At 36.6% G+C, this 15,384-nt stretch overlaps 1 protein-coding gene across 23 annotated transcripts in view; it reads left to right on the top strand.

The window, feature by feature from the left end:
- The window catches only part of ABCC9 (ATP binding cassette subfamily C member 9), a 123,600-nt gene that overhangs the window by 23,211 nt on the left and 85,005 nt on the right, over window positions 1-15,384 (top strand). For all 23 annotated transcript variants that reach the window (XM_070620703.1, XM_070620699.1, XM_070620702.1 and 20 more), the window contains 7 exons: window positions 652-846; window positions 2,774-2,926; window positions 3,694-3,849; window positions 5,787-5,921; window positions 7,722-7,884; window positions 11,929-11,969; window positions 12,894-13,036. In XM_070620703.1, the coding sequence (XP_070476804.1) occupies window positions 652-846; window positions 2,774-2,926; window positions 3,694-3,849; window positions 5,787-5,921; window positions 7,722-7,884; window positions 11,929-11,969; window positions 12,894-13,036 (986 nt within the window). The remainder of the gene's footprint in view (window positions 1-651; window positions 847-2,773; window positions 2,927-3,693; window positions 3,850-5,786; window positions 5,922-7,721; window positions 7,885-11,928; window positions 11,970-12,893; window positions 13,037-15,384) is intronic.

Raw genomic sequence — 15,384 nt, 5'->3', positions numbered from 1 at the left:
TTTCGACAGATGACTGTAGATGTGTGAAACCATGAATTGGCTTAAGCATATATGCCGCTTTTCATTCTGCGTTCCTTTGAGGAATAATTAGGAAACACAAATCTAACATAGGTTTAAAAACTATTAACTACCGTTCATGGCGATGGGAAATACATGCAGGAGAAACAATTTGAAGTTGTGATGACCTGTTTTGTTTCACTTGTAGTAATTTGATAGATTACTCTCTTATGATCTAATAACTCCAGAAATCTTGACTAACCTGTCAATAACCTTGATCCTTGTACCTTACTATCGCCTTTTCCTTACAATATTTGGTGAGATTTGTAACAGATTTATACTTTCTAAATCAAAAGGGATTAAAATGAATTCGGTCTTAAGAATTTTGGGTCATCCTTTGACAAGTAAAAATGATATGAAGTCTTTGAAACACTGGCCTGGTTACTTTTCATTCTCTCTAGTTCATTAAAATGCTTTCAGTAGCTACTGTTTGCATAGAATGCAAGAATACAGAATTATACATCCTATACTGAAAGGGACTCATTAACATTTATTTATAAACTTTTAAAATAGCAGAAGGAATTTCCATAGTTGCTGAGATTAATCGCTGCTCTAGTCATTTTATTTTGGTTCATCTGTTCTTTTTCCTTTCAGAAAAAAGTAGCAGATTATCCAAATCGGACTCCATCTATATGGCTAGCAATGTACAGAGCTTTTGGGCGACCAATTCTCCTTAGTAGCACATTTCGTTACCTTGCTGACCTACTGGGTTTTGCTGGACCTCTCTGCATTTCTGGAATAGTTCAGCGTGTGAATGAAACCCAGAATGGGACAAATAACACAACAGGAGTAAGTTTGTGGTGTTTTTGAAGAGAAACATATTATTGGCAGATTTCATTGTAGTTACTTTTTATTAACTCAGTTTTATGAGTAGTTCAAACAGGCTTATTTACAGAGAATTGAGTGTTTTTTTAAAAAAAGAAAACAGTTTTGCTTATAGATAAAATTACGTGTTTATGTATTCATTGAATGGATCTGGCCAATAGCATTATTTCTCAGATTCAGAGCCTATGAACATTAATAAACATCTACTGTGTGCCGGAAACTATGCTTGGAAATTTCACATTGATTATTTTATTTGGTCTTTATAGCAATCCTTTAAAGAGTTTCAAGCATGAGTACATGAGAGGTGGCTGAGTCATCTTTTTAGAGGCCTGTGACCAATGATGTTATCACATGATTTGTAATCTATATATGTCTCTTTTTTTATATGATAAACGCTATCACCCTGTTTCCCAGTGAGCAGGGAAAGTCACATTCTGATATTTTTATTAGATATTATGGTACTATTTGGCAGCTACATAGTATAAGATATTTGCTATTATAAATTTTTAATCATATGTTTTCTGCTCTTAAGAAAGTCTGCATCATGAACGTCCTAGTTTCTAAGACTTGATTTCCCTAGTTTCGTGGGTAGAAACCCTAGTCTAGTTGCATCAGTTTTCCTTTTCTGTGCTCTCAATCTGATTTCCTGTCCTCTTTTCTTTACCTTTTAATTTTAGGTCTTATTTGCCTCAGTGAAGGTTTTTCTGGTTGTCCTAGTTGAAATTTGACTCTCCTTGGCACTCTCCTACCACACTGTTTACTTCACGTTGGCACCTCCTATGAATGCTATTTATAATGAAGTGTGTTATTCATGGATATGCTTATCTTTCTAAGCTGTGAGCTCCTTCAACAGAATAGCTGTGGACAGTTCATATTTGTCGCCACAGTGCTTAGTCCGGTCCCTTTCCTATGTTAGTGCTCTATCATTATTGGGGTGAAGCAGATATTTTTACCGTTAAATGTACTTTTGTGATGTTTTGTCCCCAGTTGCCTAATTACACACAGATATCTAAATTCTACATAGAATTCTGTCATCCTTCTGCCTTACTCATGTTAACCATGTTTTTCTGAGAAGGAACAGAACTCACGCATTTGTATGTATCCCCGTGAAACTAGAGGTAGGGACAAGAAGTAGAATTTAGTGGATCTAAGTCATAAAAAATGAGTGGCCAAATTGACATGATTTGCTTATTCAAGTGGTACCTTTCCCTCACTTCTAGCAATCCAGTTACCGTATGCTATTGTTACAAACAAAAAGCGATCAATTTTGTGTATCCTATGATGACTGCAGTCGTATTCCTACTAAAACAGTTTTTCATTAGTTGTATTTTGTCACTGGAAGTATCATGTGGGCAAAATCAATAGCCAAATTATGTATTTTATAATTTATAATTTGTTTCATTAATATAAATTAAGATCTGAAACTTAGAAAAAGTCAACTGTGTAGAATTATTTTAAATGAATAAGGCTACAGAAATTGTGTTTTTTCCCGTTGGTCTTGCTGACTGACAGTCAGTCAGTTTTGTAGGTTCTGCTTCTAAACTATAGTTGAAACTAACTTCTATCTTCATTTGCTACTTTGCGTTTAGGTAAAGTAGAATAATCTTTGCGGAAAATCTACTCAAATCTTTTCTTAAATTAAATTGTACCCTTTTTCTACAGTCAGGCATTTCCAGCAATCTTAATGATCAATTTGGGATTTTATGCATTGTATCTGTGGACATTATGAGGAAAAGCCAAAATTGCCTTGCTGTGGCTCACTGCACTACTGTGTTATCAAGACATTGAGTTTTTGTATTTAAAAACCATGTAATGCTTAATAAATGCAAACTGTACACCCAGTATATGAAAAGTCTGGTCTTAACATATGTCTTTTTTCTTTTGGGACAAGACTTCAGAAACCCTCTCATCAAAGGAATTTCTTGAAAATTCTTATGTTCTAGCGGTTCTTCTCTTCTTGGCTCTCATTCTGCAAAGGACATTTTTACAGGCTTCTTACTATGTAACCATAGAGACCGGCATTAACCTCCGTGGAGCTCTCCTGGTACGTCCAAGCTTTGAACGATCTTTCTTTCTTTTCTTTCCTTTTCTTTTTTGAGGAAGATTAGCCCGGAGCCAGCATCCGCTGCCAATCCTCCTCTTTTTGCTGAGGAAGACTGGCCCTGAGCTAAATCCGTGCCCATCTTCCTCTACTTTATCTGTGGGACGCCTGCCACAACATGGCTTGCCAAGCGGGCCATGTCCACATCCGGGATCCGAACCGGTAAACCCTGCTCTGGGCCGCCGGAGTGAAATGTGCACACTTAACCACTGGGCCACTGGGCCAGCCCCTGATCTTTGTTTCTTGAAAATGCCATATACCATCCAGTAACAGGAATGGTAGTGGCTTCAGTCTGGTTTTTTCATTTGGTTTTCACTTTGATGTTCTGACATCAACACTGCTAGGATCTACTTAATAAAAGAAACTCAGAGCTAATTAGTAAACCCATTGAATTAAAAATAACTGTTATAATAATGTAGTAAGAAAAATATTTTGAAATCTTGCATTTACTTATCTCTGTTTCCATTTGTTCTAGAGCTTATATTTAAATTTGAATATATCTTTTGATTCTATTGCCAGAAAAAATAAGTTTGTATTTAGCTGACGATTGAAAATAACTATTCTAGAATGAAAATAGTGGTTGACTTAAGAAGATAGCATTCTAGGGTTTCTTTTTCAGAAAAGTTTAAAATGCTGTTTTTCCAATAAAGACAAATAAGCATAGTGTGAATTATTAAGTTTAGAGCTTTAAGTTCTTTTTTTTTTTGCAGGCCATGATATACAATAAAATCCTTAGGCTCTCTACGTCTAATCTATCCATGGGTGAGATGACCCTGGGACAGATCAATAACTTGGTTGCTATTGAGACCAATCAACTCATGTGGTTCTTGTTCCTGTGTCCCAACCTATGGGCTATGCCTGTTCAGGTAGGTCAATATGAGTAAGATTCTCTTTTGCAGAGGAAATAAAACAAAGGAACGGAACAGATTTAGCTTAGTAAAGGGTAAACTTTCTGAATGTGTGAATGTTATTATACCCTTTGTGTAGACAAGAGACTCAAAAATGCTATGATCTAGGTTAAGAAAGTGGGGTTTGGAATGATACTGCTTGGGTTCACATCTCTGCTCTACTCCTTGTTTGCACAAGTGCTTAATCCTTCAAAACATTAGTTTCCTTAACTTTAAAATGAAAATGATAATAGTGTCTGCCTCGTAGTTGTTGGAATTGTCAAGATTAAATACATTAATACATGTAAAGCGTTTAGCACAGTGCCTAGCATTTTGTGGGCACTCAGTAATTGCTAGTTGTTATTATTATTGCACAAATTCATAAAGTCAAAGAGCCAAGGTTTGACTCCTTTTGTTTTGACAAGCTCTCTCATAACATTTCCAAACTAGAGCAATTGCTTTAATCCATTCCATAGTTTCAATAGCTGGTATACTATAAAATGTCAAACCTTATAAGATGGTAGGAATGCTGACAAGCTGGAAGTCTACTTAGCTATTTTCTAAGGAAAATAACATTTTAGGAAAGACGGGTTTTTTTTCCCCTCATTGGATAAAAATGGTGAAAGAAATGTCTCCAGATTTTTCCTCTATGTAATGCTGAATATTTTAAATTATCTTGAGTTTTGCACCCTGTAGATGGAGCTTAAACTGTAGATCTCATCTTGTTCGATGCAGTCTGTCACCTGTGTGCCTGTGTAGCACGTTTATTAAAGTGCATATAATAATAAAGAAGATATGGTCATTTTAAAACTTACTGCTCGCCTTTTCATTTTTTAATGGAAATTCAGTCAAATAAAAGTGTTTATCAAGTGCTTGGCACAAAGTAAAATTTAAAATTTACTTTGTCTTGTTTTATCAAAATGTATGTATACACAGGTGAACTAAGTCGCTTGCCTACAGGGTATAATTTAAAGTGCACCGAAAATTCCAGACTGCTTCTGAATGACTGCATCATGGGCAACCTTAAGGAGATTTTCATTCTGATTGGAATTCCCAAAGAGCCTAAGTGGTTAGGCAGTGAGCATGCATCTTCGCTTCCAGAAGGCCACTATTAAGCTGTTGTCATTGGCATATAGGCATGGGTTCAGTGCTTTCACTGCATAGATACAGTTTATTAGTTGACGTTTTGAACCATGATGAGCTGACCTACTGGAGAAAAATTTTTCAGGGAGAGAAGATAGCAGGGTTAAAGCCTGAGTTTTCAAAAGAAGAGAAGAAAGGGTAGAGAAGCGTGGGGAGGCGTAAGTGGTTCAGCCTTGGGTTTGAGAAATAGATTTAACAAGGAAAGTGAAATGAGATGGAGAACCAACTTTGGCTTCTTCACAGTGTTAGTTAAGCCTAGGCTTCTTGTCATTAAGTGACTTCTGGGGTCATTGAGGAGGTGAGGAGCTCAGATCATTCCTTAAGTCCACAAACAACCATCCTGTACTCATATTATGGTGCTACCCTCTACTTTCCATCGTCCTTGCCTTGAAGTGCTAGTATAATTCCAAGAGAATATGGAATGTCAGATTTATGGTGGGTGAGAAGCTTTTTCAAGAAAAATTTCATGTCCCTTTAAAAATTTGAAGACTGCTTTGGAAGGTTAAAAGCATCATGGGACCACTCTGCAACTTCATGCAATAAATTGGTTTGACACCAGTTGTACAGATCATCGTACTCAAAATAAATTCCTACTACATAGCCTTCTCCAAATAAATCATGGTAAAACCCAACTGTCACAGTTGAGTTGACTTCCAAATAAACTTAATATAATAATTAAGAAATACTACATTTTCACTAAAAAATATTTCCTTTCATTCAGTGGTCCCCACACCCCCATTCATTTTCCCTTTTCCATGTGTTTTCCTTCCTAGATCATAATGGGAGTGATTCTACTCTATAATTTACTTGGATCGAGCGCATTGGTTGGTGCAGCTGTCATTGTGCTCCTGGCGCCAATTCAGTACTTCATCGCTACGAAGTTGGCAGAGGCTCAGAAGAGTACTCTTGTAAGTAACATCTTTTGGAAACCTTATTAGGAAAATCTAGTAATGCTGTTTTCTTTAAAGTATGGGAAATGAATACATACCATTCAGGATTATTTGGAAATCATTATATTTCATTTCATGTCTTAGGTAGCGAAATGTGTACTTTCTGTGTTGCAAAACAAGTTTTAAAAAAGGATCTGAAATCTGAGACTCGATGAGCTTAGACCCACAATGCCAGAACACAGTTCCTGATGTTTTTAATTGCCATGAGGTGATGGGGCTTGCATATTCTCCTAGATGACTTGCCTAGAGAATACACTTACTTGTCCTTTCAGGCCATTGGGTGTTGATTATTGACATGGGAGAAAGAGATCAAGGAACAAATAAAGAGTCAGGTTTGGTGCTTCTGAAATTGAGTTTCCCTAGGTTTGAATCAAACCATGTGATGATCTATGGAGTTACACTGAAATGTTTCTGTGGCAGCTGCCCTGGCTAAACATGTTCATGGTCAACTTGGCAAGCAAGAAAAAGCCCAATTATTGACCCTTTCTGGCTTTAATTTGCCATGAAATCATTTTATTTGAGCAAGAATTGGCTTCTTTTACAGAAATGTTTGCAAATAATAAAATTGTTGACAGCATGTTTAAAAATAAAGTTTGATTAAATATGAGCAAAGCTGTTTGTAAATCAGCCGTGAAATGTAGAGATGCTGCCACTGATGGAATTGTTTCCCAAGTTGGTGTTTCTGCTGGGACAAGCAAGTTGCATGTCACGCAAATGGTTTTTATCACTTGTTTTTCTGCTGCTTCTGGTAAGGTTACTCATTATTTCTGTCTGAGCCATCTACCCTCTTTACTCCAGGACGTGACTACGGAAAGGTGTGGAAGAGGGGAACAAATGGAGAGCTGACTATCCTCAAGCATCTGTCTTTCATTTAGCCATTCATACTGTGTTTGTCCACTCATTTAACAATCGTTTGATAGGCCTCTAAGACCCTGAAGAAGCAAAAAGATGAATAAAACACAGGCCTTGTGCTATTTTTGCTTCCTCCCAGCTGCCTTTTGCCACTCTACTGCTCCTTTTGATAGTTCACAGGTCATATTGTACCTTACTAGTAATTCTAGTGTAATTGTTGGTTGAAGAAGCTGAAGCAGTTGACTAAATTGAGGCTTTTGAATCAGCTACAAATTTCTCTGCAGTTAATTCAAGTTGTTAATAATCTGTGAATCTAATTTACACCTTAACCAAGAGCTTACAAAGAAGTATGTAGCAATCCCTTGAAGTTAAAGATAATAGACTTGGTTTCAATAAGTGTGTTATGAAGATGTGATATGAACACACACAACATTGTACCCTCACAATCCCAAATACGAAGCAAGCTAACTTTTCTTAAGTTCATTGTTTCTCTTCTCTGTGTAAGTGATAGTGCTGAGGGGAGAATAAAAAATGATTTAAATAATAGAAGGAGCCATTGGAAGTCTCTTTATCATGTCCCTAAATTTACATCTGTATTATTTGCAGATGTTATTCAAGGAGATCATGTGAAACTTAAGAAACTGCTTTTATTTAAACCAAAGCAACAGAGATATAAAAGTTTTTAGGTGGAAAGAAATTTGAGGCCATCTCATTCAACTCTCTATTTTAAAGTTGGAGGCAGAAGCACAGAGAGTTTAACTGCTTCTCCTGGGACTCTCACAGCCATAATTAGTGGCAGAGCCAGGCAGCAATCAAGATCTCCTCAACCCCTGTCTATTACATGGTCCCGCCACTCTGATTCACTTGGATGCAACTTCCCTTGTTTTTCATTCCTTTTTCTAATAGGATTATTCCACTGAGAGACTGAAGAAAACAAATGAAATATTGAAAGGCATCAAACTTCTAAAGTTGTATGCTTGGGAGCACATTTTCTGCAAAAGTGTGGAAGAAACAAGAATGAAAGAATTATCCAGTCTCAAAACCTTTGCACTTTATACATCACTCTCCAGTAAGTTGCTGTTGCTTGAAGGCCCACCAAAAAAATATATGGTCTATTCAGTTTAGCTTGTGATCATTGAGACATTCTAGTCAACAGAAAAAGCCCACTTATTTTCTACATATGTACTGTATGTGCCTATACCCACTAGCCACATGTAGCTATTTAAATTTAAATTAAAGAGCAGAGTTAAGCACAGGCTAAGAGTCAAGTAGACCTGAATTTGATTCTTTACAAGTTGTATGCCTTGCCATGTTACTTTACATCTGAAATCCTTGGTTTCTTCATCTGTAAAATGGGGTTGGTGATGATAGTAGTAGCTGTCTTTGAAACCCTCTTACCAGTTATGATTGGGATGGATACTGGGTCTTCAGTAAAAATTTGTTTATTTAAATTGATTGGACTGTATTACTGTTGACCTTCTTATCTCCAAAGATCCTTAAAAATTATCTGCAGTTGATTACCTGTCTCTTTGGGAGCTTATGATATTTTATTTTCTTGAAGACCGTGCTTGAAGTGCCATTTTTGATAATTAAGGAGCAGAAATGTCAATGTTTCCAAGTGAAAGAAGCCAAACTACATTCACATTAAACTCTCTTGTCTATTATGTTTTCAAGAACTTTTAAATACAGAGCACTTTTATCCTCAACTGTGTTTATGTGTGTGTGTGTGTGTGTGGTGAGGAAGACAGGCCCTGAGCTAACATCTGTTGCCAATCTTCCTCCTTTTGCTTGAGGAAGACTGTTGCTGAGCTAACATCTGTGCCAATCTTCCTCTATTTTGTATGTAGGATGTGACCACAGCATGGCTGATGAGCAGTGTGTAGGTCCATGCTTGACATCCAAACCCACGAACCCTGGGCCGCCATAGGAGAGCATGCCAACTTAACCACTACACCACTGGGCCAGCCCCCTCAACTCTAATTTTTAAAAAACAATTGTTACAAGAATATTTTTTTCACAAAGAGTGACACTGAGTACTCTCAAGAATAGTGAGTTTATGTTAGTAAAATTCTTACAAACTTAGCCAAACTACTCCCACTAATATTTGACTGGTTTATGTGTCAGTTTTGCTCATCTCTATTGTTCCCAGGGCTTTTTACAATTTCAAGTTTTGGAGATTTATATATTGTTTCCTCTTGAATTCTAAACTACTTTAGTTCTTAGAGATTATAAAGACTTCTTTTGTGAAATAGATTTAGAGAAAATATTTGGTCTTATAACTCATTTATTCTAGCCCTAATGCTTGATGCATTAGAAATGAAATGGGAAGGAGACTTATGTGCCAGCTGAGCGCCCCTACTAATATGGTGTCGAAATGCTAGAAGACGGAATGATGGATAACCACTTGCTTATACAATAATACTCTAAACTTGTGGCCCCTACAATGTATTCCTTTTTGCAGTGCACTGAAATTCTCATGGGGAAGATGGCTGCAGCCAGAAATAATGATGATGATAATAATAATAACAAAAATATATTGAGATACTCAGCCATTTATTGCCATAAGTGGCTTTACATCTATCATCTCACTTAATCCTCACAACAGCCCAATGATTTAGATTCTGTTATTAACTTCATTTTGGAAATTATAATGGAGACAGAGAGAGCTTAAGTAACTTGAACTTGCCCCCAGTCATCCAGCTGCTAAATGGCAGATGTGGGTTGTTAACCTAGTCTGTCTGTCTCCAGACATGAGATTTGGGTTGGTTTTTGAAAGTCAGATACAAGAGGAGAGAGGACAAAAGAGGCCATACTAGGGGAGAGAAACAAGAAGTCGTGAAGGTAAAAATGCATAATCATATATTTATGATAGGCAGCAGGAATTCTTGAATCAATGGTGTAAAGTTCCAGTTAGCCCACTTCCAAGTTTTATGATTTGGTTAAGTACAGTGTTCTTGGTGGTTAAGAGCTTGAACTATGCGAGTTGAATAGACCTGACTATAAATCTCAACTTTGCCACTTCATAGTGGCATGACCTTGACCAAGTTATTTGTGTTCTCCAAACCTCAACTTCTTCATCTGTAACATGGGATAGTAATAATATCTACCATGTAAGATTGTAGTAATGACTAAAATAGATAATGAATTCTACAGATGTTGATTGAGTTGTTGCTTGACTCTATCCCGGGCACTGTGTTAAGTGCTTCATACTCATTATCTCATATAAAGCACGTGGCTAAGGGTCTAGTATTCAATAACCTCCCTCTCTCAGTTTCCTCATCAGGAAGCTGGCATGTATTCAGAGTACCTTGGGGAAGCAAATAAGATAATGTATGTATAGTGTTTTGAAAAGCACCTGAAACATAAAAATGCTCCATCAATGGTATCTGAAAATATTGAAAAGCAAAAACAGGACAAATCCTAGTAGAATTGAAGAGCCATCTCTCCTTTTATGAATCAGTCTTCTTGGCACTTGAGATAATATCTGGGGGGGGAAAGAAATTCTGTTAAATAATTGCCAATGGTCCTGTGCTGTCTGTGGATTTAATTCATTGGTAAAAGGCAAAAAGATACTATTTTATTTTTGTCTCTTCACTTTGATAGCTTCATATGGAGAAGTGGTAAGAACAGGAAGCTTTTGACAGAAGTCTCTGGGTTTTAATCCAAGCTCTGTCACCTCCAAGTGTGGAATCTTGCATGCTACTCATCCTTTCTAAGCTATTTCCTCATTATTGGGTGAGGTAGTTGGAGTCATTAAATATGAGAGTGTATGTAAAAGTACTCCCATCATACCACAATAATTGTGAGTTGTTGAGTAGTAGAGAGCAAAGTGGTGTGGAGCACTGTCTGAGGAGCTAGACTGCGTGGGTCTGAATCCCAGCCGTGTGACTTGAGCTTGTCATTTTCATCTCTATAATGGGGCAGGAGGAGTACCTGCTGCCTGTACCTGGTGCAGAGTGCCATACAAAAGGTTTTTAATGAAAGAGCAGTTGTTCTCACTCTTCCTCATCAGAAGGAGATTACTTATTTAAAGACGCAGAATATAAAAATGAATTATAAATAATGATGAGAGGGAAAAGAAAGAAATACACTTAGAAAAAAGGGTGATAATAGCCAGAGAAAGAAGATGAAGACAGAAACGTGGCTCCTCATCTGTGCTGTTATGAAGCTCAGAGCTGTGTTTGGATTCTTGGTACTGTTCAAGAGTTCAGATTTGATAACTAAGCCATGTCAGATCCTGCAAAAACATAAGCTGATGCTGGGTACAGTGGGAAGGATAGTTCATGGGAGCAAGTCATGAGCACTGATGACGATTCTTGGATGGACTGTCTCCTGCGTGTCAAGATAACTCGGTTCTCTCACTCTGCCATTGCCTGGCTCCGTTACCAACCATTCGCTTAATCTTTTAGTCCTCAGTCCCTAAAATTCTATGGTTTATGAAAAATATAGCTACAAGTCATCAACTTGGCTTTTTTAAAACTGTGACTTCCAAATGCTAGTATTTTAGCCTAAAATATGAGTTTTTCTTGTTCCGCTTATGCGTATCATGCTTATCAAATGATAATGCAATATATTCCTGGAGACGCATTTAAACAAGCAGAGGATCCAGGATATGAAGTTATTTTATTAAGCAAAAGGTCTGTAAGTTATTAATATTAATGTCACTGTTGGAAAGAGAACTTGAAGTGATGTCAAATTCTTGTTTTTAGTCTGTAATAACCCAGTTTTCATATATTTAACTTAGTTTAGTGGACAAAACAAAATATAGATTGTAAAAACTCGAAAGAATGCAAAAAAGAATTTAAAAAATTCTAATAATTTGCATCATTAAAGGATTATTTTATCTGAGTTTTGCTGTTTGTAACATTTCACAAAAACAGTAATCTTGCAGTAAAGAGAAACATTTTCTGCTTAAGACTAATGTGTGGGAGCTCATACAACTGCGATAAGGAAATACCAACTGGGAAATGTTTGTGGACTCCAGACAAAATGTTATTTAATGCACTTGGTCCTTTTCTTCAAGGAAAGTTAAAGTAATAATAGATGATTAATTAAAGTTACTGAAAATGTTTCACAGTTCAATGTAACTAATGTATTTGATTTCTTTCCACAGTCTTCATGAACGCAGCAATTCCCATAGCAGCTGTTCTTGCTGTAAGACATTTTTTCTTGCTTTTAGAAATGGAACTAAGACAGTGTTTAGAAATGATCTATGAAAGGAATGTGCGGGTGGTAATATATGTTACCTCACCTCTGCCAGTTTTTCTCTTTGCAGACCCCACTGCAATAGTTCTAATCTGGGTTTTCTTAACTATGGCGCTATGAGCATTTTGGCTCAGTGATTCTTTGTTATAAGAGCCTGTCCCCTGCATTAGGATGTTTAGCAGCATTCCCTGGCTTATTAGATGCCATTAGCACCTCCAGTCATGACAATCAAAAATATCTCCAGACTTGCCAAATGTGCCGTGGGGAGCAAAATTAACAGTAGTCGGGAACTAACTGTTCTAATCTCCGTGACCGGGGTTCCTGGACATTCTTACGGCAAGATGATGCTACATCAACAACCAGAAAATGTTATATAATTGCATTACATTTCAAACTCAAATGACAAACCCCAGAACTAGTATTATATTTAAAATGTAATTAAGTCTCCCTTGGACACTTGTGTTGGCAATTGTAGTAAAAATCCCCAATAGGGACCCTAAAACAATGGAACGTTCTCTTTTTATCTTAGAAAATTTAGTATTTGTTGGAAAGAGCCTGACTGATTGTTAAGAACTCAGAGTTCTCCTCATAGTTATTCTCTCTACTCAGTAATTTGACAGAAGTCAGTTTCCTAATCTGTGAATAGAATCTATTCTGTCCTCACAAGTTTATGCTAGGACGATATGTAAACCATGAAGTACTCTACCAAGACCAAGTATGATTTTTCTTAAGGGGTAATTTGGATGAAGTAATTGTTTTCATAGTTGCGATGGACATATTGGCATAGCAGAATATGTTAGGTTTGTAAAATTGAGTGTAAGCATTTGTGAAACTTTCTCCAGCTTTCTCTAAAGAAATCCTTTCTTTGCACAGACATTTGTGACCCATGCGTATGCTAGCGGGAACAATCTAAAACCTGCAGAGGCCTTTGCTTCACTGTCTCTCTTTCATATCCTCGTCACTCCACTGTTCCTGCTCTCCACGGTGGTCAGATTTGCGGTCAAAGCCATCATAAGGTAGGCACTGGAATGCCTGAAATTCTTTCTTTGATTTTAGAAATAGTATATACTCATGGTAGTAAATTAGAAAAGGTGTAAATAAGAACATTAAAATCACTGCCCAGAGAGAACCATTGTTAAAATTTTGGTATGCTACCTTTAAGTCTTTTATAATTATTCTAAAATGAAAATAATAATTATTATTCTAAAATAAAATTTTTGAATGTATGTAGCTTTTGTCTCCTATTTTGTGTATTGTTTTTATTATTTTCCCCTCATTAAGATCATAATACATAATGTTAATTGGCTGTGTGATAGTCCATTCTTTGGAAGTACTCTGTTATTTAATGATTACATCTTTATTGGACATTTAATGTTTGTACTTTCTACCTCACATAAATAATATAAATAACATTGAGATAAACATCTTTATCTTTAAATTGTCCTCTGATTATTTTCTTAAGTCAGATTTCTAGAAGTGGGGATGCTAGTTCTAATGGTATGCACATTTTTAAGGTCCTCAATGAATATGGCTGTGGTGCTTTCCATTGAAAGAATGGTAGGTCAAAGGTGTACAAATTTTTAAGATTTTTTAAATGAGTACAACCATAATATTTTCCAGTGAAGCTGTCCTAGTTTATATTTGCACCAACAGTGACAGAGAATTGTTCCCATTAGTTCATATTTACTGTTTTAATTTTCATTTAGTCTGGAAAAAAATTTCAGGCTCATAGTCTCTTTGCAAAACCCCTCAGTGTTTTGTTCATCTTAAATATACTTCCGTAGTGTTTATAACCAGTGTAGACTCTGTCTGAGACTGACAATTTCCCACAATGCACAGCTGTAAAAGTAGATGTGATATGCTGGGCCAGCCCCAATGGCCATAGGGGTTAAAGTTGGGTGTGCTCTGCTTTGGCAGCCTGGGTTCAGTTCCCGGGTGTGGAACCATACCACTTGTCTGTCAGTGGCCATGCTGTGGTGGTCGCTTACATTTAAAAAAAAAAAAAAAAGAGGCAGATTGGCAACAAATGTTAGCTCAGGGCAAATCTTCCTAGGTAAAAAAAAAAAGATGTGATATGATAATGACAATTTCCTCACCATCTTTACTTGTATTATGTAATAAATATGTTACCAAACTGTATTATACTACACTGTATGTGCCATAGTCTACTATAGCCTATACTCTATTATAAATAAGACAGTTTTAAAGCAGGATTTTGCTTTTTGCTGTAATATCTTAGAAACCTTATAAAACCTCAGCATGTTTCATAAACAGTCACTATCATATTTATATCTGGCTTTTGAAAGAAATGCCAAGATGTTGCAGCATTGAAGAAAAAGTGAGGCCTTAAGTATACAAAGCATGATGTTGCCATTCATGGTGATATAGAACATCTCTTGTAAAGTCTTTTAAAATGAGATGATTTTTCCAGTACCTATGTAGAAAACAAGTATTCAACATTCAAAGTACCAGAATTTCCAGTTTCAGGCAATAGTTTATATTGGCTAAACAATGGCTGAATACCAAATAACATTAAAATGAGTATGCATTATCTTATTATAAACCAACTTCTGCTTGGTTACAATAGCGTCATAATAAGATTTCAACCCTATTCTGTAAGATATGTCATTAATAACCAGTCTGGAGCTGTTAGAGTTTAAAGCTTAGGCCCTCTGGCCTCGTCTGCTCTCCTTTTCTTTTCTTATTGTTCTGCCTTCTGAAACACTTAGACAGATCCCTGACCGATTTTTGTAGCCCCACTTCCAAATTAGGCAGTGCTCTGGAAGGGAAGTTACTTCAAACAATAAAATTGATAAATGGCCAGAGTCTGCTATTTTGGTCCTTATTTTCATTTTCTCCATTTAATAGCTGTCCCTCTCATGGTTGCATTTTTAATTGGAATTTGACTTTGTGCTGCAAGTGGAGATAGAAAACAGTTGATAACTTATAATAGATAACTCCTCTGAAATCAGGTTACCAAGCATCAAAAGGACTTTACGAGTTGATATGAAAATAAAAAATCTCGAGGTGTCCCCAAGTCCATAGGATACAATCCTACTGTAATAAATCCTAATAAAATTAGGGTGGATAATATCCCCTGTATCTTTCTGCATAGCACTCTCTCTTCTGTATGTCCCAGGGAAAAGGCATTTGCCAGTTTGATAAAGACCAGTCTGTTTTCAGGGCTCAGCTCCAGATTCCCTAAAGCCATAGGCCAAATAGAATCATCTTATAAAAACTTGCTTCTCTAAAATGAGTTTCAGTGGTTCATTTGTGGGTTGTGCAGGCATGACTGGTCAACAGGGGAGGCCAGTGCTTTTTCCCACTGTGTGCTGGTTCTGGGAACCCAATTGAGCATTTTCCC

Source organism: Equus przewalskii, chromosome 5 (assembly GCF_037783145.1).
Source record: "Equus przewalskii isolate Varuska chromosome 5, EquPr2, whole genome shotgun sequence".
Lineage (NCBI taxonomy): Eukaryota > Metazoa > Chordata > Mammalia > Perissodactyla > Equidae > Equus > Equus przewalskii.
Note: the sequence above shows the minus strand (reverse complement) of the source record. Positions and strands in the feature narration are given on the sequence as shown.